The sequence below is a fragment of the Ranitomeya imitator genome, chromosome 1 (assembly GCF_032444005.1).
Source record: "Ranitomeya imitator isolate aRanImi1 chromosome 1, aRanImi1.pri, whole genome shotgun sequence".
NCBI classification, from domain to species: domain Eukaryota; kingdom Metazoa; phylum Chordata; class Amphibia; order Anura; family Dendrobatidae; genus Ranitomeya; species Ranitomeya imitator.
The window spans coordinates 1033691863-1033719117 of record NC_091282.1 but is presented as its reverse complement, the minus strand read 5'-3'; the positions used below and the strand labels follow the sequence as shown (position 1 = coordinate 1033719117).

The window sequence follows — 27255 nt, the reverse complement described above, 5'->3', positions numbered from 1 at the left end:
GAGAAAGCAGTAGGAGAAGCAACGTGTAAAAGAGATGAATAATAATATAATAATAATAATAATAATCTCCAACAAATTCCGCAGCGCTCCACAGATTAACAGTTTCAAACACTCAGTGTTCAAAGAACTCAAACGTTAAGCGTATAACACAATAAACAGAGCTGTTCAACTTGGGAGGGTGCTGTGTCCCCCAATGAAGGCTCAGAGAAACAGATTTTACGGTAAGCAACCAAAAATCCCGTTCTCTCTATCGCCTCTCATTGGGGGACACAGGAACCATGGGATGTCCCAAAGCAGTCCCTGGGGTGGGAAAAACAGATTTCTATCAGGTCAGAGGACCCACCACTGCCGCCTGCAGGATCCTTCTGACCAGGCTGGCATCCGCCGAAGCATAGGTATGGACCTCATAAAATTTGGCGAATGTGTGGATGGAAGACCAGGTTGCCGCTTTGCAAAGCCGTAGGGCGGAAGCCCTGTGGCGTACCGCACAGGAAGCGCCGACTGCCCGGGTAGAGTGAGCCTTTATCCCAGGAGGGGGCACTCTGTTCTTGACCCGGTAAGCCTCCAAAATTGCCGTTCTGATCCAGCGAGCAATAGTCGCCTTGAAATCCGGCAGGCCTCTACGCGTGCCATCAGGAATGACGAAAAGAGAATCCGTCTTCCGGAAAGCGGCCGTTCTAGCCAGGTAGATCCTCACTGCCCTGACGAGGTCCAGCTTGTTCAACGATCACTCCAGGGGAGGAGTCGGAGCTAGACAAAAAGGAAGGCAGAACAATGTCCTCATTGAGGTGGAAACCACCGTAGGAAAGAAGGAAGGCAGAGGCCTGAGGACCACCTTGTCCTGGTGGATAACCAAGAAAGGAGGTCGGCAAGAAAGTGCCGGCAACTCTGAAAACACGGCGGATAGGAATGATGGCCACAAGAAAAGGCCACCTTCCAAGATAGAACTGACAGAGGAACCTCCCTGAGGCGCAAAAGGGGAAAACCTTCAGAATGTCCAGCACCAAATTTATTAATCCCAAATTAAATCCCAAGAGTCCACAGGGGTCCTGTACGGAGGAACAGCATGGGCCACTCCTTGAAGGAAGGTCTTAACCTGTGGCCGAGAAGATAACGTCTTCTGATAAAGGATAGAGCGCGCAGAAACCTGGCCCTTTAGGGAACTAAGAGCAAGGCCCGAACCCATACCTTCCTGAAGGAAGGCCAAGATGGAAGGCAGGGAAAAGTACATAGGTGAAACGCGGTTGGACTCGTACCAACGGAAGTAAGTCTTCCAGGTACGATAGTAGATCCTTGAAGACGAAGGCTTCCAAGCCTGGATCATGGTGTGAATCACTCGATTTCGAGACAGCAGACCGGATCAGTCTGGAAGCCTCCAGGGAGCATCCGCGAGAAGGTTGACGATCTCCGTGAACCAAGACCTCCTGGGCCAATCCGGAACGTTTAGGATGACCTCGGCTTTGATCTTCAATAGTTTGGGAACCAGAGGAAGAGGGGGAACAGATAGGGAAGCACAAACTGCGACCAAAGAATGGCCAGAGCATCGGCACCCACTGCGAGAGGATCGCGGGATCTGGAGACGAAAACGAGGGACCTTCCTATACAGGCGGGATGCCATGAGGTCCACATCCGGCGTCCCCCATACAAGGCAAATTTGCTGGAAGACCACATAACGCAGGGACCATTTCCCTTCCGCAAGGCCCTCGCGGCTGAGGAAGTCGGCGGCCCAATTGTCTACACCGGGGATATGCACCGCGGATGTCGCTGGAAAACAGTCACCTCACCCAAAGAGGATTTTGGAGACCTCAGAAAAACGCCAAGGTACTCCGAATCCCTCCTTGGTGTTTGACATATGCCACAGCCGTGGCATTGTCCATCTGAATTCGGACTGGTAGACCCATGAGAAGTCTCTCCCAGTGAAGGAGGGACAGGTAAAAAGGCCCGTATTCCGAGGACGTTGACCGGAAGCGAAGACTCCAGCGCCGACCAACGTCCCCGGACAGTCCAGGGACGAAAACCCACCCCCCAGCCGAGAAGGCTGGAATCCGTCGTGACAACCTGCCAGGAACGGAAGGAAGGACCGACCTAGGAAGATGAGAGGAGATGTCAGACACCAATTGAGGGACCGTTTGACTCAGGGCGAAAGATGAGTTGGACGATCCAGAGAAAGGACAGACTTGTCCCACTGCCAAAGGATCGCTTGCTGAAGAGGTCGTGAGTGGATTTGAGCAAAGGGGATCGCTTGTGATGTTGCCACCATTCTTCCCAGGGCCTTCATAGCCGTTCTGAAGGATGGAAGCTGGGTACCCTGAAACAAGCTAATTTTCCGGCGGAGCGAAGCTCTCTTCTCCTCAGAAAGAAAAATCCTGGTTCGACAGGTGTCGGACCGCATGCCTAGGAACACGAGGCGCTGAGTCGGAATAAGGCAAGACTTCTTGTTGACAAGCCGCCCGAAACGGGACAGGGTGTCGAGAACGATGGACAAGCTTTCCTGGAAATGAGAAAAGGATGGAGTCTTGAAGAGAATATCATCGAGGTACGGAACGAGTACCAGACTTCTGACCCTCCAGATGGCCAGCGAGGCTGCCCTGATCTTTGTAAAGACCCTGGGAGTGGTTGCGAGACCGAAAGGAAGGGCGACAAACTGGGAATGCTCCTGATGTACCGCAAAACGCAGGAATCTGTGATGTCCTGGAAATATAGAGACATGAAAATAGGCGTCCAGAATGTCTATGGAGAACAGAAATTCCTATGCCTCCATGGAAGTGGTTACCAAATGAAGGGATACCATTCTGAAAGTCGCAGGCGAACCCTTTTATTCAGTAACTTGAGATCCAGAATTGGTCCGAGTAGAAGCCTGTGAATCCTTCTCTTTCTGGAACGGGAACAATTACCCCCGCGCTGAGGAGAGAGACGATGGCTGCAAGGAAACCCGGAACCAAAGTCGGGTCTTTTGGAGGGCGAGATTCGAAGAAAGCAATCCTAGGGCTAAGGCTAGTTTCACATTTGCGTTTAAAAACACAGCGTTTTAAACGCAAACGCAGGTGGTAAAAAAAAGCATGTAAACGCGTGCAAACGCTGCGATTTTTAGACGCATGCGTTTTTGCATGTGGTAAAAAAACGCGGCGTTTTGACGCGTTTACATGCGTTTTTTTCCTGCGTATGCATTTTTGAAATGCATGATGAGAAGTGTGTGACAGCTGCCAATCATCAAAATCAACTAGAAAACCCACTATAAACAGAAATAGCTAGGGTTAGGGTTAGGATCCCTAGGGTTAGGATTAGGATCCCTTTATCACCTTGATGGGTTAGGGTTAGGATCCCTAGGGTTAGGGTTAGGATCCCTTTAGGGTTAGGGTTAGGATCCCTTTAGGGTTAGGGTTGGGGGGTGGCTTATCAGTGTGTATTCTTGTGTTTTTCTATTGAAACGCATGCGTTTAAAAACGCAAGCAAACGCACGTGCTTAAAAACACATGCGTTTACATAGACAGCAATAAGTTTTTTTGCGGCAAAAAAACGCCTCTAGAAATTACTACATGTTGCATTTCCGCAACAAAACGCAAGCATAGAAACGACGCATGCGTCGTCAAAACGTGGCAAAACGCATGCGTTTTTAATGTTAAGTATAGAAAAAAAACGCATGCTTTTTTTGCGCTAAAACGCAGCGGCAAAAAACGAAAATGTGAAACCAGCCTAAGAAACTAAATCAATTTTGTATCCCGAGGATACCACTTCCCTGACCCATGCATCCTCCATCGCCGTAAGTCAAACGCCTTTGAAGAAAGGAAGACGACTGCCCAGCTTGGGAGATGCACCGGGATCCCAGTGAGAATCATGCCGAGGTACATCTTCCAGGTCTAGACCTGGTGGGTCTTCCTTGGGAATAGCGGGAGAGCCAGGAAGAAGTAGGCCTAAAGGAAAACTTCTTCCTATCTTGGCGCGCTTGCGACCTCTGCTGTAGAGGAAGAGGTCGGCGAGGTTTGGATTGGGGGAAAAGGGAACTTGTCCCCCCGGTCGCGTCCTTAATAATTTGGTCCGGTCTCGAACCAAAGGACGCGATCCCTGAAAGGGCAAGGTGGTAAGGGACTTCTTAGAAACAGGTCCGCTTGCCAGGCCTTAAGCCAAACTGTCCAGCGGATGGCAACGACATTGCTGGATGCCTGAGCTGCATGAGACGCGGCATCCAGGGAGGCAGAGACCAAATACTCACTCACGTGAGAAATCTGGTTGGCAAGCTCAGCTAGCTGTTCTGGTTGGGCCCAGCCAGAATGCCTTGACGGAGTTGCTTTGCCCATTTGGCCACAGACTTTGAAACCCATGAGGAGGCAAAAGCCGGGCAAAAAGTGGACTCAGCCGCTTCGAAGGCTGACTTCGCAGCAAAAGATTCTAAAGTCTACCATTAGATTCCTTCAAAGATGCCGCACCAGGAAGAGGGCCGGACTGTGTAGGTTGATAGTCTGGAGACTGGTGGGTCCACGGAGGGAGCTGTCCAGTTGGGGGTGCTCCGGAGAAAAAAGTTATAACACGCCGAGGCGCTGTCCTCTTTGAAAGCGTCTGGTCGGATTCTCTTTTTCTCTGGCCATCAGGTCCTCATATTCAGAATGAGGGGCGAAAACTTTGGAAGGTGGCTTGGACCATCTAAACAAAACCGCCTGATCTGCGGGTTCCGTAGCGCAGAGGTCCCCAACTCCAGTCCTCAAGGCCCACCAACAGGTCATGTTTTCAGGATTTCCTTTGCATTGCACAGGTGATGCAATTACCTGGGCAAGACTAAGGAAATCCTGAAAACATGACCTGTTGGTGGGCCTTGAGGACTGGAGTTGGGGACCTCTGCCGTAGCGGAGTCTTTGATGCCACAGGTCTGGTTAACTGCAGCAATGAGGTTCTGAACCATATCCCTCATGCTAGCAATTTGGTTAGAATCGAGCTTCAAAACATCTTCCGAAGGCGCATCAGAGAATACTTCGCCTGACTCGGGGGAGTAAAACTGGAAAAAACAACTCAGACCGGCATTCCTGTCTAGATCCTTTGCGGCCAATATTGGTAGACTCGGACGGAGCTTCCTGTGACCCGCTGGCGACAGCTGAAGTTGTCAGGGGCAACCTATCAAGCACAGACACTAGGGTCTGAGACACTCGGGTGAGATTGCAGGGATGGGGACAGAGAGGAGACCCACCCTGGGATAGGGAACTCACTCCCTCGGACAGCAGGGGTGTCCAGGGCGGTGGGCACCGTGGCGCTGTTGCAGTCCTGACAGAGGGAGGGAAGTCAGCTATGTAGGGCGAACGTACAAAGTGACGGACCAAGATAGCAGAAGAAGCAGGAGGACGGGAGCGTTATCCCTTAGAATTAGACATGGTGCCAGAGGGTTAGGGGACGGAAGCAGAGGGGACTGTCAGTCTGCTGTGCAGATATACTCACAGCAGATGTCCTGTAGCTTCCAGGCTGTAGAGGAGCAGGTCCTGCAGACAGATGCACCGCTGGATGCGACGACCCATGGCGACGCCAGAGGAAACAGAAAAGGCGTGCTGCAAAGAAAAGGGCGGGAGGGCAAAAGGCCCGCTCATTAAAGCCGGAAGAGGAGCGGGGCCGACAGCGCAAGCCTAGGGCAGGAAGATGGCGCCAGCTGAAGAGAGAGCGGTGGCTGGGAAGAAGTGGGCGGAGACAAGCGTGCACATCAGGGGAACCAATATGTCGCCAGATGCTTGCACTGCTATGGAGGTGGAGCTAGGCGCCGCTGCAGGAAGAAGGTACGGGCGGGAGAAAGCCCACCCTAAAAAGTTCAGCAAATGGGGCGGAGTTACAGCGCCGGAGTAGGCCCGAGAAGCCGGGGCCTAAATTAGGACTGGACTTCTGAGCACGCTTGTGTGCTAGAATCATGGTCCTGCTGCCGGATCTATGAGGATATGGGGTGGCAGTACACGCCGTACTCATAATCCATAATGTGGGATTACAGGTGTGACTGTTCACCCTGTATCCCTCCGGAAAACCTGAAAGAAAACGACGCACATTGAGGTAGATAAGGGTCTAATGAAAGACCCGTGTCCACCTCCTACTGACACTAAGCTAAACTGAATATCCTACTTCCTGTCGGTGGGGTGTACACTGCAGAGGAGGAGCTAACTTTTTTATTTGCATAGTGTCAGCAGCATAGACCCATGGTTCCCGTGTCCTCCAATGACAGGCGATAGAGAAATGCTTGTTCATTGGGTGAAATGATCTTTTGCGCAGCACATAAGATCATCATTCTTGGCAGTGCATCATCTTGGTTAAACAACACTCGCGCTGCTGAGAACTATGGCAGCATAGTATAGGTCGATCAGTGCACACTGATTGCTTTGATCTGCTTGTATAAATAGGCCAACGATCGATAAGAGTTTACCAACCAGCGATCGTATCATGCCGCCGGCCGGTCCGTCTGTACGATTGTTACTCTTGTAGATTGTGAGCCCTCGTGGGCAGGGTTCTCTCTCCTCCTGCACTAGTTGTGACTTGTATTGTTCAAGATTATTGTACCGGTTTTTATTATGTATACCCATCCTCACATGTAAAGCGCCATGGAATAAATGGCGCAATAATAATAATAATAATAATAACAACAACGATCGATAAGAATTTACCAACCAGCGGTCGTATCATGTCACCGGCCGGTCCATCTGTACGATTGTTACTCTTGAGGTTTAATTCCATTTTGAATACATTAGAACTGGATAGAGCCCTCCAATAAAGGAGCAGCGCAATGCATTAAAAAGTACAACAGATATGAAAAGTGAAGACATTAGTAAACATAGACAAATATATTTACATGGATTGTGTTGATAAAGGCACAATCTTATCTCAGAGGACCCTCTTATGGCAGTAGTGGTGTTTATTCCAACAGGGAACATGCTTGAAAACCACGGGAGCCAACTAACCTCAAATACTGTTTCAAAGCACTGGTGATGGTCTTGACTTCCCACTCTCCTGCTGCACTCAAATCAACATCACAGCTGGTCTTCACATCTCCAGAGAAAGAAAAAGAAATGGATTTATTATTTACCTACAAGATCACTAATGAGACAGTGTAAAAAATATATATACATACATATATATTCTACAGTCTCCTAATTAATGAAAATTGCTAATAATGATTCATTTGGCTTTATATACTTTTCGAGAAAAGATTTTTAGAAGTCAAAATAGCTGGGCCCGACATCTAAACTATGCTTAATGACACAAAAACACAGTCAAATTCAGGGAAACCTCTCAGACAATCCCCCAAATTGTATTGAATACAGTTTTCTAAGGGTTTGGTGCTCTCATAGACTGCATGGGTGAACTCTGCAGGGACTCACTGACTCCCATTTCTGGAGATGGCTCATACATTTTCATTTATTAAATGCATGACTTGTCCCTGTGCTTTTGGATCCACCCACTAGACTTTCTTCATCGTCCCGGTACAAACTTGTGAAGCATCCTTTTGATCACTTTTTATTACACGGTTTGGGATTCGAATAAAAAAAAAATCCACAAAATGAATTTAGTTTTTCTAAACACAAGATTAATTGACATGTTCTTTTTATTCTCGGGGCAATACGATCATGAGAATACCACGTTTATATAGGGTTCTATAATTTTTTTTAATTTTATTTTTTTAAAGCTTTGCTACATTTCCACAAATAAAATGACTTGTTAAAATTGTATTTTTTTTGGTCACCATATAAGGAAACCCAGAACTTTATCTGCAGACAAAATAGTTTGAGTACTTGTTTTTTTTGTACGTCATATGACTTGTTGATCACTTTGTCTAATAAAAAAAAATAAATGCAAACCACAAAAAAAAAAAGGAAAAACAATTTCACATTTTTTGTATTTTATGGAAATCACGGTGCAATAAAATTGACATTAAAAATATTTAACTATTCTGAAGATCCATATAATTATGGCGATATAAAATGTACATAATTTTTTTATGCTTTACTGTTTTTTCAACTTTTGCACAAGAAAACATTTCAAACTAAAAAATAAAAAAATACCAACTTTTCTTGGATACCATATTGTGAGAGTCATAACATTTTTCTGAGTACAGAGCTCTATGCGGCCAAGATAAAAGATAATTTTACAGCACTGAAAGCCCCGCTACCAGGAAGCAATTAACTTTATTCCTCATGGTAGCTTCCAGCTTTTAATCATAGAGGCGCGGGCGGTGCAGAGTCAGTCTATAACAACGCCCCGGCACTGACTGACAGCCGGCTCACCGAGCATCAGTACAGAGCTGGCTGTCAGTCAGTGCTAGGGCGTGGTTACGGCTACTGCTCACTATGTACTGAGTGGTAACTGAAGCCACGCCTCTATGACTGAAAGCTGGAGGAAAAAAGTGTATTTTCTCCTGGTAGCTGTGCTTTCAATGCAGATGTCAGTCAGATTGAAAACATTATTAACCTGCAGATTAACCCATAGCTGTAGGTTAATATCGTTTGGGTTCCCTTTAATCATTTCAGTGCCCCATAGAAAGTAAAAAAAAATAAAAAGTATGCTCAACTCCTGCTCTGTAGCAGCGATGATTTGAAATTATTAGCCAATCAGCGGTCTCTGCTATTGCTGATCAATATTACATCGGAGAAGACCGTAAAGGCTGCAGCATGGACAGAACAGAGCTGGTGTGGCGAGCGTAATCTTTTCTTTTTTTACTTGGGGAAATAAGGCATTTAAGAATGGGCTGTCCAAGTAATGGATCGCTTGACTGGGGATAAGAAGGGGCAATTAAATTGTACAGGGTCTCCTAGAGTCTACCTACCCTTTATAGCGGTTCTGCAGTTTCGCCAAGATCGCAGCAAACACGGCAACATGACTCCAACGAGTTTAAGATTGCAAGAGAGATTGGGCCTATCGCCCTACACATATTATAGATGTGTGACATCGCCTACGCATCAATCCTTTACAGATCATTTAAGATCTGCAGCTCAGAGATAAGGGGGAAAGCAATGTCTCACCAATGTCTCTTTGCTATTCACGCTGCGCTGTAGACTGAAAATCAACAATAAACCCAAAGTATTTTTTTTCAAGCTAGGCATTGGTACCATATATAAATTTTTTTTTCAACTGAAGCAAAGACATAAAAAGGGCAGAAAGTAGTAATATTAGTCAAAGTCATGTTGACAGCCATTATTAATATACTAGGTCTAATGTTGATGTTTAATCATTACGAGTCAAGTGAGTGTTTAGAACAATTACAGGCGGACTCTTAGATGCAGCATTGAATTGATTGCAGCGTGTGATATACAAACAATTTGTCATTCTCATAATGTCCAGGGTAATGAAATGAATTCGCTCTCTGGTTTCCTCTAGTCTCCCGTGCCAAAGAACACTGTGTTATCAGCACAGATGGAGCACGCATGGACCTGGAGCACAGCCTGCTCGTAACAAGCGTCTCAGAATACCAATGAATCCCTCAAAGTCAGACCTTCGCTCACAAAAAAAAAAAAGAGCGTAGGACATACCAAAGGTAGGTAGATAATGGCGACAGCAGAAAGGGGTGTACGATTCTTTTTTACATTGTCAGAAATTAAAACAAATTACAAGGTTAAAAGTGTGCGGAAACTGCATAATATTTCATCATGGTGATTTCACATTGTGTTATCAAAAATCACATTCTCAACTCCATTGCATTGATATATTAAAGGGAATCTGTCACCAGGATTGTGTCACCTAATCTCATAGCAGCATAATGTAGGGGCAGAGACTCTGACTCTAGCACTGTATCACTTACTGTGCTGCTTGCCATAGTTTTGATCAAAATGCTGTTTTATCAGCAGGAGATTATCCCTTGAGGACTAGTAAACCTGCTGTCATGTAGCCCTCTATATTCATGAGCACGGTGTAATCCTCTTCCACCAGTGATTTGCAGCTTTCTGCCTATGCACAGTGTACACCAAAAGCTGACAATCAGTGGTGTGGGCAATGTTATACAGAGCCCAGCCTTCAGAGAACAGGAAGATCTGCAACAGATAAGATCGTGATTTTATCCAAACTACAGCAAGCAGCCCGGTAAGTGATACAACGTTGGAATCAGGGTCTCTGACCCTACATCATGCTGCTCTCAGATGGGGAAATGGAATGACAGGTTCCCTATAAATTCTGCTGCATCTGAATTTCTCTCTACATGGCTGTGGTCCGAATCGGACAGATTATGCTAAGGACACTTGGCTCAATCTCTAAAAGAGGTTTATCCAAGTGTCATCTTGCTGTGATTAGATTATTTCGCATGAGAGAATCGCCGCACAGGTGTGGAGAAGATGAACTTAAAAGGGGTATTCCCATCACCAAAATCCCATCCCAATATGTAGTAGGTGTAATAAATAAATAAATATTAGCAAATATCTCCAATTAGAAATGTAGTGTAGTTTTTCTGATTCGCTACGTTTCTTTCTTCATTTGCTGGTATTGCAGGACCTTCGGTATCCAAGGTTATGACCACTTGCAACTAGCTGTCACTATATCAGTAGTCGTAACCATGGATACCCAAGGTCCTGCAACTCCTACACATGAAGAATGAGCCATAGCGAATCAGAAAAACTATACTATATTTTTAATTGGAAGCATCTGCTAATATTATTACCATATATACTCGAGTATAAACCAACCTAAGTTTAAGCCAAGGCACCTAATTGTGTCACGGAAAACTGGGTAAGCTTATTGACTCGAGCATAAGCCGGGTATGCATTGTCCCCTCATCCCTGTTCTGGTATGCGTGCCTCCCCCTGTCGCTGTCCTGGTATGCGTGGCTTCTCCCAGTTGCCATCCTGGTATGCGTGGCTCCTCCGTCCTGTTATGCATGGCTCCCCCCGTCGCTGTCCTGGTATGCTTGGCTCCCCGTCATTGTCCTGGTATGGGTGGCTCCCTGTCCTGTCCCGGTATGCGTGGCTCCCCCCGTAGCTGTCCTGGTATGCGTGGCTCCCCCATACTGTCCTGGTATGCATGGCTTCCCCGTCCTGTCCTTGTATGTGTGGCTCTCCCTCCTGGTATGCGTGGCTCCCCCTCTCCTGTCCTGGTATACGTGGCTCCCCCTCTCCTTGTATGCATGGCTCCTCCTTCCCGTCCTTGAATGCGTTGCTCCCCTCCTGTCCTGGTATGCGTGGGTGCCCCCTGTCCCGTCCTGGTATGCGTGGCTTCCCCGTCGGTGTCCTGTATGTGTGGCTCCCACCGTCCCTGTCCTGTTATGCATGGCTGCCCCCCTCCCGTCCCGGTATGCGTGGCTCCCCCCCCTCCGGTCCTGGTATGTGTGGCTCCCCCCCTCCGGTCCTGGTATGTGTGGCTCCCCTCATCGATTGTATGTGTGGTGGCTTCCCCTCCCATCCTGTCCTTGTATGCGTGGCTCCCCCCTCCCATCCCGGTATGTGTGGCTGTCCCCCGTCCCTGTCCTGGTATGCGTGGCTCCCCCCTCCCATCCTGGTATGCGTGGCTCCCCCGTCCTGGTATGCGTGGCTCCCCCCTCCCATCCTGGTATGTGTGGCTCCCCCGCCCTGGTATGCGTGGCTCCCCCATCCCATCCTGGTATGCATGGCTCCCCTCCCTCCCATCCTGGTATGCGTGGCTGCCCCATCCTAGTATGCGTGGCTCCCCCCCTCCCGTCCTGGTATGCGTGGCTGCCCCATCCTGGTATGCATGGCTCCCTCCCTCCCATCCTGGTAGGTGTGGCTCCCCCCCTCCCGTCCTGGTAGGTGTGGCTCCCCCCCTCCTGTCCTTATATGAATGCTTCCTATTACAAAAGCAAACAAAAAAAATCCTACTCACCCTCCAGCATACCCTTGCAGTATCTTGTTGGTCCCGGCTTCCAGTTGCTCTTCCTGTGTTGAGCGATCACGTGTCACCGCTCATTAAGGTAACGAACATTCCCTCCACGCCAATGGGAGTGGAGATGTGTGCATATTCATTACCTTAATGAGCGGTGCCACGAGATCGCTAAGCTCAGGAAGAGCAACTGGAAGCCGGCACCAACGAGATGCTGAGACGAAAATATTTCTCTTTAGCAGCAGGCACAGTGACAGCCACAGCCGCCGGCACCTGCCTCCTATGACCCGCTGCTTCCACGCTCCCCCTCCCCCACCGGCTTTCTGGGACAATGACTTGTGTATAAGCGAAGGGAGACGTTTTCAGCACAAAAAAAATGTGCTGAAAAACTCTGCTTATACACGAGTATACATGGTATTATTATAATAACTACTACATATTGGGATATGATCTTGGAGATGGGAATACCACTGTAATTTCTCTCATTTGAATTTCTCCATCTTCCATTGTCTGAGTCTGTCTGTGAATGTCGGACTACACTCAGATGACATCAGAGTGCAGTCTGAAGTCTCACAAGCACCCATAGACTTGTGTGAATGCGCATGATCCAAATTGCATGCAACGATTGTTTTCTTATACGGAATCGGAATGACAAAAAAAAAAACTATTGCAGATCTGCACTGCACCATAGTATAACATTGGGCCGAGTGCTACCTGATACAACAACATATAGCGCTCGGCCGTGTTATATGCCACTGTGAGCGAGCCCTACAAATGTAGGTATTTGCCTCATTAACAACATCCCTTGCAATGTCATAAAAAGGATTTCCACCCACAGCTTACAATCAGCGCATGCTATCACAAGAGAAAAGGCTGAAGTGTTGTTTGGTAATCCATTTTCTTTACCTTAAAGCGACATCTGCAGTGTTTGTTCAGTGCAGTCATTTTACAAAGCTGACAAGAGGGGCTGCAGCCATATTGGTGGTCACACAGCTTATATTCAAATGCTGACTAATTAATTTATTTTGTCAAGTTCCAAAGTGACAGTATAATTTCAGAATTTGAGACAACAATTTAAAGGCAACAACCAATATGGCCGCACGTTCTGATGTCACTGTTGAGAGAAATACTGCTGCTGCTAAATAGTAACCAAGCGCCATGGAACAAATGGCGCTATAATAAAAATAAATAATAATAATAATTAATAACCAGATCAAGACAATGCAGTTTTCCCGTTCCTGATTGTACTCATCTTTGGGTTTAATAGCTGTGAAAAAAAAATTTTATTTGGATATTCAAAAAATTTTTGCATCTTTTTTCGCGATAAGTTTGGCATTATTTTTTAGAGAATATACTTTTATATTCTCTCCCACACCACCCCCTGATATTGGTCATAAAAAAACCTTTGGTGGGCATTTCAACATTTTAATACTTTTTTATCTAATTTTTCCTGTAAGGCTGCCGTCACGCTAGCAGTATGTGGTCAGTATTTTACATCAGTATTTACAAGCCAAAACCAGGAGTGGGTGATAAATGCAGACGTGGTGCATATGTTTCTATTATACTTTTCCTCTATTTGTTCCACTCCTGGTTTTGGCTTACAAATATTGATGTAAAATACTGACCAAATACTGATAGTGTGATGGCAGCCTAACTAGTGCTGGTATATTAACCTCAGTTGCAGAGGAAATTCAGCCCTCCACCTGCATAGCAGAGCTATGGAAAGTATAGAAAGCTAGCACTCAATCTGTAGAGTCCACGGTGCAAGTGAACGGGGTACTAGATCCCACAATTCATGAAGTTCAGAAAGGATCACTGCACACGTATAATGCAACTTTGCATATTTCAAAAGTTTATTAGATTTCCATCAATAGCAAAAGGTATCAGGCGAAAATTGACGTTTCGGCCAGCTTCGTGGCCTTGATCACAATATCGCTGTAACAAGCAAAGAACAAAACACTATTAATAATAGACAGACGTATATACATATTTACATAGAGGAACCATGTCATAAGGTTACGGTAGTCATGATGAGACATACACCAACAAGATAAAGATTATATACTGAGATCAAAAAACTAAAACATAGTCACATAGCGGAGAAAGGTACAAAGGAGACCGTTATATACGTATCTGAGGTACAATTGGAAAGGAGACATACCCTATTGAGATCTGTTGCTTATAAAGGAAGGACACAGAATAACTGATGAGTTGGGTACATGGGTGCTGTGGTAACCTGGAAGGAGTAATCCAGAATAAGCTAGTGATATTGCGTTCATGTGTACACAATACGAGAGAACTAAATCATCCCTGTATAATTAAAGGCTGGAGGGCCACCACCTAGGTTGTGAAAATACTACAGCCAAAGCGCTAGAGAGTATTTTGAACGTACATGTGCCATATTGTCTCTATGTGCATGGCTCTAACCACAAGGATGGATTACATGTCATAACAGTACTGACCAGACTAATAAAATAGCGAATGCTTGCCACCGTACAGCAAGGCCTCTAAGTCCGGCTGGAAGGAAACCTGTGACTGTGATAGATATACATACGAATCAGAGGGAGGATCAAAATGCTTAATTAAATTCACGGTACACAATGAGTAAAAAGGGGGGAGGTACCTGTCCTGTATGTATAATCGGGGCCAAGGGTAAGGTAGTAACCTTCTAGGGTTTTCTTGGAATGACCCGGAGGAAACAAGAAAAACAATTGCGCTGTGGGCAAAATAAAGACGGCTAAGGTGTCAAGAAAATAGTTAATGCTTTAGCGAGAGCACTGTATAAAAGTACTGGGTATACCTGTGTCATATATATGGTCGCGGGCCCAGATGAATGCAGGTTCACAATTGTAGTACTGAACTCCCCATTTACTGCGGTATATGGAACGTGGAGTAAGGTATAGCGTCCCTATTGAGTAAGGGGAAAAGAGCCAGCTTATAGGTATATTTAAAGTAAAGGTACACTTATCTGAGCGATGTACTGGACTTACTCGTCCAGGTCCCCTTGTCCAGATACGGGGGGCAAGCGTTGGTGGTGAAGTGGAGCAGGCCGACACAAACCTGTGTCCCGGCGGTGAAGAGGCTTAGAGTGAAATGCCAAAGTTCGGCGTTAATAAAGCTCCCAAGCCGGTCATGTGACCTGGCTATGTGCGGAGACGCTAGCGCATGCTCAGTAGCGCTAATGTGTAGTGGATGATAGCGCTCTGGCCGGTCATGTGACCGGAAATGCGCGGAGCTGCCGGCGCATGCGCTATAGCGCCGATCCTTAGAGTCAAAGTACCGTCACGGCCGTATCTGTGTACTGAGCGCTGGATGGGCGTGTGTGGCGGCCCTAGAGATCGGCGCTTGCGCAGTGACACTAGTACTTAGCGCCTGCGTCCCAGACATAAGTGTGCCCCTGTTAGGATGTAAAATAGCGTAATGTACCTGACCCAGACTTGTCTAGAGCTGTGTGATAGAAAGGCCTGGCTGTATTTATGTAAATTAGGCTGGTCCTCTGTACGGAGAATGAATAGAGCAGGGAACAAGGTATCAGCTGCTACGGTCTATGGGTATATTAATGTGTGGGCCAGCCATAGGTATGAAGAGCATAAAGATATGGATCAAACATTCAATATATAACAGCAATATCAATAAACGGTAGGAGTCCAAACCAAACAAAAGAAAAGTAAAGAAAAGAATCAGGGGGGGGGGGAGGGGAAAACCGAATTAAATAATATTAAACAATCAAAATTTGGGAAAACTAAAAAAATGAAAAATGAGAAAATAAGGTGAAAAAATAGGAGAAAAAATACCCAAATAAAAATTGGGATAAAATAAAAGAAAATGCGGCAAAAGGGGAACTAAAAAATGAAACTTATGTAAAAACTCGAGGGGTATGCATCTTACCAGATTGACCACGTGTGAAAAAGAGGTTGTCTGTGCAAGAAGTCAATCGATCTACATGGGAGATAAAATCAGGTTAGCCAGTCTATTTCTCGGTTTAGGCCACGTGGGTGTAGGGTGTCAAGCGTGTAAATCCAAAAAGTCTCACGCTGTTTCAATAATTTCACGTGGTTACCACCTCTCCTAGGACGGGGGACCCTTTCTACGACCTGGAACCTAAGTTGTGCTACATTGTGATTAGCTTCTTTGAAATGAAGGGGGAGCGGGAGCCACAGTTTCCCACATCTAATCGTGGATTTATGGTTAGATATTCGGTCCCTTATTGCCTGGGTGGTCTCCCCTACATATAGTAGCCCACAAGGGCATTTTATAATGTAGACTACAAAATTCGTCTCACAGGTGTAGTAATCCTTAATCTTGTACGACTTCCCCGTCCGTGGGTGTATCACTTCACTGCCCTTAATAACGTTAGAACAGCTCATGCAACCCAAACATGGAAAAGTCCCTGTACGCTTTTGACCTGACAATGTTCTGTTCGTTAGTATTTTTTGTGTACCTAGGTCTGCTCTTACGACCCTGTCTTTTATGTTCCTGGGCCTTCTGGTGCACATCAGTGGAGGTTCTTTAAACACGGGAATAGTGGGATACGCTCTATTTAAAAGTGGCCAATGTGCCCGAATTAGGTTGTGTACTCTCCGCATTAACATAGTAACATAGTAACATAGTTAGTAAGGCCGAAAAAAGACATTTGTCCATCCAGTTCAGCCTATATTCCATCATAATAAATCCCCAGATCTACGTCCTTCTACAGAACCTAATAATTGTATGATACAATATTGTTCTGCTCCAGGAAGACATCCAGGCCTCTCTTGAACCCCTCGACTGAGTTCGCCATCACCACCTCCTCAGGCAAGCAATTCCAGATTCTCACTGCCCTAACAGTAAAGAATCCTCTTCTATGTTGGTGGAAAAACCTTCTCTCCTCCAGACGCAAAGAATGCCCCCTTGTGCCCGTCACCTTCCTTGGTATAAACAGATCCTCAGCGAGATATTTGTATTGTCCCCTTATATACTTATACATGGTTATTAGATCGCCCCTCAGTCGTCTTTTTTCTAGACTAAATAATCCTAATTTCGCTAATCTATCTGGGTATTGTAGTTCTCCCATCCCCTTTATTAATTTTGTTGCCCTCCTTTGTACTCTCTCTAGTTCCATTATATCCTTCCTGAGCACCGGTGCCCAAAACTGGACACAGTACTCCATGTGCGGTCTAACTAGGGATTTGTACAGAGGCAGTATAATGCTCTCATCATGTGTATCCAGACCTCTTTTAATGCACCCCATGATCCTGTTTGCCTTGGCAGCTGCTGCCTGGCACTGGCTGCTCCAGGTAAGTTTATCATTAACTAGGATCCCCAAGTCCTTCTCCCTGTCAGATTTACCCAGTGGTTTCCCGTTCAGTGTGTAATGGTGATATTGATTCCCTCTTCCCATGTGTATAACCTTACATTTATCATTGTTAAACCTCATCTGCCACCTTTCAGCCCAAGTTTCCAACTTATCCAGATCCATCTGTAGCAGAATACTATCTTCTCTTATATTAACTGCTTTACATAGTTTTGTATCATCTGCAAATATCGATATTTTACTGTGTAAACCTTCTACCAGATCATTAATGAATATGTTGAAGAGAACAGGTCCCAATACTGACCCCTGCGGTACCCCACTGGTCACTTCGACCCAGTTAGAGACTATACCATTTATAACCACCCTCTGCTTTCTATCACTAAGCCAGTTACTAACCCATTTACACACATTTTCCCCCAGACCAAGCATTCTCATTTTGTGTACCAACCTCTTGTGCGGCACGGTATCAAACGCTTTGGAAAAATCGAGATATACCACGTCCAATGACTCACCGTGGTCCAGTCTATAGCTTACCTCTTCATAAAAACTGATTAGATTGGTTTGACAGGAGCGATTTCTCATAAACCCATGCTGATATGGAGTTAAACAGTTATTCTCATTGAGATAATCCAGAATAACATCCCTCAGAAACCCTTCAAATATTTTACCAACAATAGAGGTTAGACTTACTGGCCTATAATTTCCAGGTTCACTTTTAGAGCCCTTTTTGAATATTGGCACCACATTTGCTATGCGCCAGTCCTGCGGAACAGACCCTGTTGCTATAGAGTCACTAAAAATAAGAAATAATGGTTTATCTATTACATTACTTAGTTCTCTTAGTACTCGTGGGTGTATGCCATCCGGACCCGGAGATTTATCTATTTTAATCTTATTTAGCCGTTTTCGCACCTCTTCTTGGGTTAGATTGGTGACCCTTAATATAGGGTTTTCATTGTTTCTTGGGATTTCACCTAGCATTTCATTTTCCACCGTGAATACCGTGGAGAAGAAGGTGTTTAATATGTTAGCTTTTTCCTCGTCATCTACAACCATTCTTTCCTCACTATTTTTTAAGGGGCCTACATTTTCAGTTTTTATTCTTTTACTATTGATATAGTTGAAGAACAGTTTGGGATTAGTTTTACTCTCCTTAGCAATGTGCTTCTCTGTTTCCTTTTTGGCAGCTTTAATTAGTTTTTTAGATAAAGTATTTTTCTCCCTATAGTTTTTTAGAGCTTCAATGATGCCATCCTGCTTTAGTAGTGCAAATGCTTTCTTTTTACTGTTAATTGCCTGTCTTACTTCTTTGTTTAGCCACATTGGGTTTTTCCTATTTCTAGTCCTTTTATTCCCACAAGGTATAAACCGCTTACACTGCCTATTTAGGATGTTCTTAAACATTTCCCATTTATTATCTGTATTCTCATTTCTGAGGATATTGTCCCAGTCTACCAGATTAAGGGCATCTCTAAGCTGTTCAAACTTTGCCTTCCTAAAGTTCAATGTTTTTGTGACTCCCTGACAAGTCCCCCTAGTGAAAGACAGGTGCATTGTAGGATGATGATTATGTACAAATGGAAGTCTAGGGTTCTTTTGGGATGTAAATAATCCATCTCCGGTCTCATTCAGAACCCTGGAAGATTCACTGTTAAGAAGATCTGCTGGATAATTGCGGGCCCTAAACTTATCAGACATTTCCTGTAGCCTAGTGGCTTTGATGTCAGGATTGGACACAATTCTAGATACCCTTTTGAATTGGGACCTTGGGAGACTGTCCTTGGTGGACTTGGGGTGACAACTGTTATATAACAGCAAGCTGTTACAATCGGTCGGTTTGGAGTATAGGTCCGTGCTAAGGTTCCCCAGGGCGTCTTTGAGGACTTTGGTGTCCAGGAAGGTGACTTCGTTGTCATGGAATGCTAATGTGAAGTTGACAACAATACCCATGATCTCTGTATAGATCTCTTGAACCTGGTACTGAGGGAAAACTTCTTCCTCTTCGAGGACGACTTCTTTGTACAAACCTGTGGCACCGCTATGGGGTCCAATGTGGCCCCGGCGTATGCTAACTTATACATGGACCACTTCGAGAGGGAGCAGGTATATACCAACCCCGGGTTTCAACGGCACGCCCTAATTTGGTATAGATATATCGATGATATATTTTGCATATGGCAGGGGAACCACACCAGCCTTCAAGAATTCCATAATGACATCAATACCGCCAGACCTGAACTTTCTTTCACATTAGCATTCCATGACAACGAAGTCACCTTCCTGGACACCAAAGTCCTCAAAGACGCCCTGGGGAACCTTAGCACGGACCTATACTCCAAACCGACCGATTGTAACAGCTTGCTGTTATATAACAGTTGTCACCCCAAGTCCACCAAGGACAGTCTCCCAAGGTCCCAATTCAAAAGGGTATCTAGAATTGTGTCCAATCCTGACATCAAAGCCACTAGGCTACAGGAAATGTCTGATAAGTTTAGGGCCCGCAATTATCCAGCAGATCTTCTTAACAGTGAATCTTCCAGGGTTCTGAATGAGACCGGAGATGGATTATTTACATCCCAAAAGAACCCTAGACTTCCATTTGTACATAATCATCATCCTACAATGCGGAGAGTACACAACCTAATTCGGGCACATTGGCCACTTTTAAATAGAGCGTATCCCACTATTCCCGTGTTTAAAGAACCTCCACTGATGTGCACCAGAAGGCCCAGGAACATAAAAGACAGGGTCGTAAGAGCAGACCTAGGTACACAAAAAATACTAACGAACAGAACATTGTCAGGTCAAAAGCGTACAGGGACTTTTCCATGTTTGGGTTGCATGAGCTGTTCTAACGTTATTAAGGGCAGTGAAGTGATACACCCACGGACGGGGAAGTCGTACAAGATTAAGGATTACTACACCTGTGAGACGAATTTTGTAGTCTACATTATAAAATGCCCTTGTGGGCTACTATATGTAGGGGAGACCACCCAGGCAATAAGGGACCGAATATCTAACCATAAATCCACGATTAGATGTGGGAAACTGTGGCTCCCGCTCCCCCTTCATTTCAAAGAAGCTAATCACAATGTAGCACAACTTAGGTTCCAGGTCGTAGAAAGGGTCCCCCGTCCTAGGAGAGGTGGTAACCACGTGAAATTATTGAAACAGCGTGAGACTTTTTGGATTTACACGCTTGACACCCTACACCCACGTGGCCTAAACCGAGAAATAGACTGGCTAACCTGATTTTATCTCCCATGTAGATCGATTGACTTCTTGCACAGACAACCTCTTTTTCACACGTGGTCAATCTGGTAAGATGCATACCCCTCGAGTTTTTACATAAGTTTCATTTTTTAGTTCCCCTTTTGCCGCATTTTCTTTTATTTTATCCCAATTTTTATTTGGGTATTTTTTCTCCTATTTTTTTCACCTTATTTTCTCCTTATTTTTATGGTTTTCATTTTTTTTAGTTTTCCCAAATTTTGATTGTTTAATATTATTTAATTCGGTTTTCCCCTCCCCCCCCCTGATTCTTTTCTTTACTTTTCTTTTGTTTGGTTTGGACTCCTACCGTTTATTGATATTGCTGTTATATATTGAATGTTTGATCCATATCTTTATGCTCTTCATACCTATGGCTGGCCCACACATTAATATACCCATAGACCGTAGCAGCTGATACCTTGTTCCCTGCTCTATTCATTCTCTGTACAGAGGACCAGCCTAATTTACATAAATACAGCCAGGCCTTTCTATCACACAGCTCTAGACAAGTCTGGGTCGGGTACATTACGCTATTTTACATCCTAACAGGGGCACACTTATGTCTGGGACGCAGGCGCTAAGTACTAGTGTCACTGCGCAAGCGCCGATCTCTAGGGCCGCCACACAGACGCCCATCCAGCGCTCAGTACACAGATACGGCCGTGACGGTACTTTGACTCTAAGGATCGGCGCTATAGCGCATGCGCCGGCAGCTCCGCGCATTTCCGGTCACATGACCGGCCAGAGCGCTATCATCCACTACACATTAGCGCTACTGAGCATGCGCTAGCGTCTCCGCACATAGCCAGGTCACATGACCGGCTTGGGAGCTTTATTAACGCCGAACTTTGGCATTTCACTCTAAGCCTCTTCACCGCCGGGACACAGGTTTGTGTCGGCCTGCTCCACTTCACCACCAACGCTTGTCCCCCGTATCTGGACAAGGGGACCTGGACGAGTAAGTCCAGCACATCGCTCAGATAAGTGTACCTTTACTTTAAATATACCTATAAGCTGGCTCTTTTCCCCTTACTCAATAGGGACGCTATACCTTACTCCACGTTCCATATACCGCAGTAAATGGGGAGTTCAGTACTACAATTGTGAACCTGCATTCATCTGGGCCCGCGACCATATATATGACACAGGTATACCCAGTACTTTATACAGTGCTCTCGCTAAAGCATTAACTATTTTCTTGACACCTTAGCCGTCTTTATTTTGCCCACAGCGCAATTGTTTTTCTTGTTTCCTCCGGGTCATTCCAAGAAAACCCTAGAAGGTTACTACCTTACCCTTGGCCCCGATTATACATACAGGACAGGTACCTCCCCCCTTTTTACTCATTGTGTACCGTGAATTTAATTAAGCATTTTGATCCTCCCTCTGATTCGTATGTATATCTATCACAGTCACAGGTTTCCTTCCAGCCGGACTTAGAGGCCTTGCTGTACGGTGGCAAGCATTCGCTATTTTATTAGTCTGGTCAGTACTGTTATGACATGTAATCCATCCTTGTGGTTAGAGCCATGCACATAGAGACAATATGGCACATGTACGTTCAAAATACTCTCTAGCGCTTTGGCTGTAGTATTTTCACAACCTAGGTGGTGGCCCTCCAGCCTTTAATTATACAGGGATGATTTAGTTCTCTCGTATTGTGTACACATGAACGCAATATCACTAGCTTATTCTGGATTACTCCTTCCAGGTTACCACAGCACCCATGTACCCGACTCATCAGTTATTCTGTGTCCTTCCTTTATAAGCAACAGATCTCAATAGGGAATGTCTCCTTTCCAATTGTACCTCAGATACGTATATAACGGTCTCCTTTGTACCTTTCTCCGCTATGTGACTATGTTTTAGTTTTTTGATCTCAGTATATAATCTTTATCTTGTTGGTGTATGTCTCATCATGACTACCGTAACCTTATGACATGGTTCCTCTATGTAAATATGTATATACGTCTGTCTATTATTAATAGTGTTTTGTTCTTTGCTTGTTACAGCGATATTGTGATCAAGGCCACGAAGCTGGCCGAAACGTCAATTTTCGCCTGATACCTTTTGCTATTGATGGAAATCTAATAAACTTTTGAAATATGCAAAGTTACATTATACGTGTGCAGTGATCCTTTCTGAACTTCATGCATAGCAGAGCTGACTAGGTCTTCTAGGTCCAGCAGCACCTACTCCTTGTCTACACCCAGTGATTACATGACCGCTGGTCCGAAGGTGGAGGTGCTGTCAGCATCTGGGAAGGCAGAAAGAGTAATAAACCATCTCTGCCTACTATAGGAGGAGTCCAGCTCCATCTGACAGCCAGCTCCTCGCTTCCAGATGAGCACAATCCCATGCAGCTGCTATACCATGCAGTTATGTCTCAGAATGTCACTGCACTATGTAATGCAGAACGTTTATAGTCTATAGGCAGCCTGGTAGTAACTAAAATGTAAAGTGTTTTTTACTTTATTATCTTCCAAGCATTGCAAATATATGAATTGTTTGATTACGGCTACTTTCACACTAGCGTTAACTGCAATACGTTAAAATGCGTCGTTTTGCAGAAAAAACGCATCCAGCAAAATATTTTGCTGGATGCGTTTTTTCCCCATAGACTTGTATTGGCGACGCATTGCGACGGATTTGCATACGTCGGTATACGTCTTTCGACGGATGCGTCGAAATTAGGCGACACGTCGTCTGGAAAAACGTAGATTGCAACGTTTTTTGGCTCCGACAAAAAAACGTGTCTCGGCGATCCATCGGCATGCGTCTTTGGCTACAATGAAAGTCTATGAGTGACGGATGCGTCGAGACACGTCGTACGACGCAATGCAGCGCTGCAATACGTTTTTTTCTACTGAGCATGCTCAGAAACAGGATTTTTTTTAGCTAATTGGCCAGACATCCCCAAATAGACGGATCCGTCGAAATGCTGTATGCGTTGCATACATTTTGCACTTTTTTGACGCATCCGTTTTTTTGGCAAAAAGACGTTTTTGTGACGGTTTGCAGTTAACGCTAGTGTGAAAGTAGCCGTTAACACCTTAGATAACCTTCTTCTCTTTCAATCTCTATGCTACAGTGCGTTTACAATGGCCAGTTCATTTTCCTTTTGTCCTTTAGGAGTTCCTTTGAATTGCTGCTCAGCAAGGATCCATACACTATACGTATACACAAATGTTTCTGAATATAGACATGGAGGTCCGAGAGGCTCAGACAGGATAAGCCCCATACAGACTGAACATAGTGTACCAGTTCTAGCTGAGCAACAGTTCAAAAGAGCATAAAATGGGCAATGAAACCACACGGCAGCTTGGAAGAGAAGCAAAATAAGGTAACAAAGTAGAATCCCAACAATTCATAACTTGCCATTCCTAAAGATTAAAAAAAAATTATTAACTATTTAAGTGAAAAAAAACCTCAAAAAAACATAACTTTACTAATATACGGCCTTTGAGTTTTAGGTGGAAGTGTTGCCTCATTGCCTATATTGCCTCATATTTCAATAGAGTAGTGTTACGCTTTCAATAGACATCCATAGAAATGAAATAGGAGAAGTGCGAAATATTGATTATAGTATGAAATTGACAGGTTCACTGGGAAAGATTACAAAACTGATAAACAATAAAAAGATTAAAATGGTGGCATACCCATTAACAAAGTCAGTAGTCTCTGGACCTTTGAACTCACCCCCACAACCCTGTACAATCCTTGGTCATTGATACCTACAAAAAAAGAAAGCATGGAAGATATTATTAGGATAATATTTCCCCTGAAATTTCTACATACAAACTTGTTCCTATAACACAAAATACAGATGATCTATACAAAGAAGTCAAAGTATAAAGTCTTCTAATGGGAAGGGGAGAGGTGAATCGTGGGCGGCATATATCGGGCACTATCTGTATGATTTCAGTCAGGTATGTTTGACTCAGACACTGTGTAATTTAGAGAAAAACGGTTTACAAGCCGCGAAGAGCTGAACTGTGCAGGAGACTATTTGGGCAAGCGGGTCCCCTGCGGCTTCTCCCCACCAGCTCCCCAGTAGTGACACAAGGAGTAACCCCGGCTCTTCAGGGCGGCTTCAGGAGAAGGACCCATGTGCCCAACTGATTTGCAGTGTGGCTTGGTCTCCAGCAACGCAGCGTTTCAGAGTCAAGTATACCAGGCTGAACTCATGCACCCAGTGTCGGATACATGCCCCTGTGGATCTGGCAGCATGCATCAGATATCAGCTTCCCTTTGAAGGGGTTTTCTGCAAGAATACGTGCACGCTTCTGTCCCAGTCATGAAAATTGGATGCTTGCATGATCTGGAAGACTTCTACCAAAACACCATCGCACACCGATCTTCCGATGTGGCAGGGAGTTGCGCTGGATAAATATTTATGTTACTTATTTTTCGGGGAAATATATACCAGTTGAAACCAGAAGTTTACATACACTATATAAAAAGACATATGCATGTTTTTCTCAATATCTGACGTGAAATCAGAATAAACCTTTCCCATTTTAGGTCAATTAGGATTACCCTAATTAATATTTGCCAAATGGCAGAATAATGAGAGAGCGAGAGAATGTTTTAAGGAATTTTTATTACTTACTGCAAAGTTTACATACATTTCATTAGTATTTGGTAACATTGCCCTTAAACTGAATGACTTGGATCAAACATTTGGCATATCCTTCCACAAGCTTCTCACAATAGTTGGTCAGAATTTGGGTCCATTCCTCCTGACCAAAGTGGTGTAACTGATCCAAGTTTGTAGGTCGCCTTGCTTGCACCGGCCTCTTCAGCTTTGCCCATAAATTTTCAATAGGATTGAGACCAGGGATTTGTGATGGCCACTCAAAACATTGACTTTTATCCTTAAGCCACTTTGTTACCATTTTGGCAGTATACTTCGGGTCATTGTCCATTTGGAAGATCCATTTCTGCCCAAGCTTTAACTTCCTGGCTGATGTCTTGAGATGATGATTCAGTATTGCCACATAATCTTCTTTTCTCATGATGCCATCTAGTGAAGTGCACCAGTCCCTCCTGCAGCAAAACAATCCCACAACATGATGCTGACAACCCCATCTTTCACAGTCAGGATGGTGTTCTTAGGCTTCCAACCTTCTCCCTTTTTCCTTCAAAGGTAACGAAGGTCATTATGTCCAAAAAGTTCAATTTTAGTTTCATCAGACCACAGGACATGTCTCCAAAAATGTAAGTTCTTTGATCCTGTGTGCATTTGCAAACATTAATCTGGCTTTTTATGTTTCTTTTGGAGTAATGGTTTCTTCCTGGCAGAGTGGCCTTTCAGCCCATGTTGATACAATACTCGTATCACTGTGGATATTGACACAATCTTACCAGCTTCCACCATCATCTTCACAAGGTTTTTTGCTTTTATCCTTGGGTTGATATGCACATGTCGGACCAAAGCATGTTCATCTCTGGGACACAGAACCCGTCTCCTTCCTGAGCGGTATGATGGCTGGACATTTCCATCTTGTTTGCACTTGTGTATAATTTTTTGTACAGATGAATGAGGCACCTTCAGGTATCTTGAAATTGTACCCAAGGATGAACCAGACTTGTGCAAGTCCACAATTCTCTTCCTGATATCTTGGCTGATTTATTGATACTTGCCCATGATGCTACACAAAGAAGCAATGTGTTTCAGGTGTGAATTAAAATATATCTCAGATGCGTCTCTAACTCAGATGTTGCCAAAAATATTCCAAACACGAAATCATCACATGGGCAGTCCAGAATTGCTTAAAGGCATAGTCCTCTTCGTGTATGTAATGTTTTGACTTTGAGGTAAGTAATGGAAAGGCCTTACAACATGCTCTCTCATTATTCTGACATTTGGCAAATATTAATAATTATGGTAATCCTAATTGACCTAAAACGGGAAAGGTTTATTCTGATTGCATGTCAGATATTGAGAAAAACATGCATATGTGTCTTTGTATATAGTGTATGGAAACTTCTGGTTTCAACTGCATTATACACATTATCTATTCTAAATAAATAAAAAATATATAGGAAGTAGTACGCTGTATTTTGCAATTTAAAGTGGTTTTACACATTCATCTCCAAAAAAAAGAAATGTTATTTTCCAATATACATTTTCTGTATCAGTTCTTTGAGGTCTTAAGATTTCTTTTTGGTGTCATTCAATACTTGCAAGGAATACTAATCGTTCCTGGTCATACTTTTCTACAATGGTCTGTTTAATCATAGCCCCCAATACACGGGATAAGCATGCACTATTCCACGGACAATGTACAGGAGGAAGTAATAACACAGTATAGGACCATATCTCTCAGCTCCCTCCGGCCACCTGACACCATATCCGAGGAGGGCATTGGGGGGAGATGAGCGGGCCGCTGCTGGCCTCTGGGGAGCACTTGTTTATTATGGCAGAAGGCAGAGATTACATTTTTCGGTAATATTTGTGTCTGGCATTGAGCTTCTTATATTTTCATATTATTTCACAGATTATATCACAGCTCTGTCCTGAAATTCTCCAAGGGTATTTCCTTTTTCTACTATTGTAAGCCTGTGAATACTGGATAAAAAAAACATTTGTTATACAATAAATCCATCTGTGACAAATGTAAATTAATGATATACCCTGAGGGAGTAGAAATACTGCACAATAAGAGGCTTGAAACGGCATTTCCTTTCAATTCACACAAGAGCGATGCAGAATGCTTTATGTACTAGACGAGACTCTGCAATTTGTGCCGGCGAGTGGGGGAGGGGCGCACCGATCTGTTTTATACTTAGAAATAACCTCCGCTACGGGGGAATGTTTTTAGGAGTGGCAATCCACAATAACACAGTTGCATAAATAATTATAAGCCTCGCTCCTGAAATATATCATGTTATGAAAACAAGTAGACTAAGGTAAA

At 44.4% G+C, this 27255-nt stretch overlaps 1 protein-coding gene across 1 annotated transcript in view; it reads right to left on the bottom strand.

Annotated features, from left to right (window-relative positions):
• ARHGAP10 (Rho GTPase activating protein 10) overlaps positions 1-27255 on the bottom strand; it is a 392295-nt gene that overhangs the window by 172184 nt on the left and 192856 nt on the right. Inside the window, exons 14-15 of the mRNA XM_069744044.1 lie at positions 23995-24069; positions 6915-7002 (exon numbers count right to left, since the gene is read on the bottom strand). Coding sequence (XP_069600145.1) covers positions 6915-7002; positions 23995-24069 — 163 coding nt within the window. The remainder of the gene's footprint in view (positions 1-6914; positions 7003-23994; positions 24070-27255) is intronic.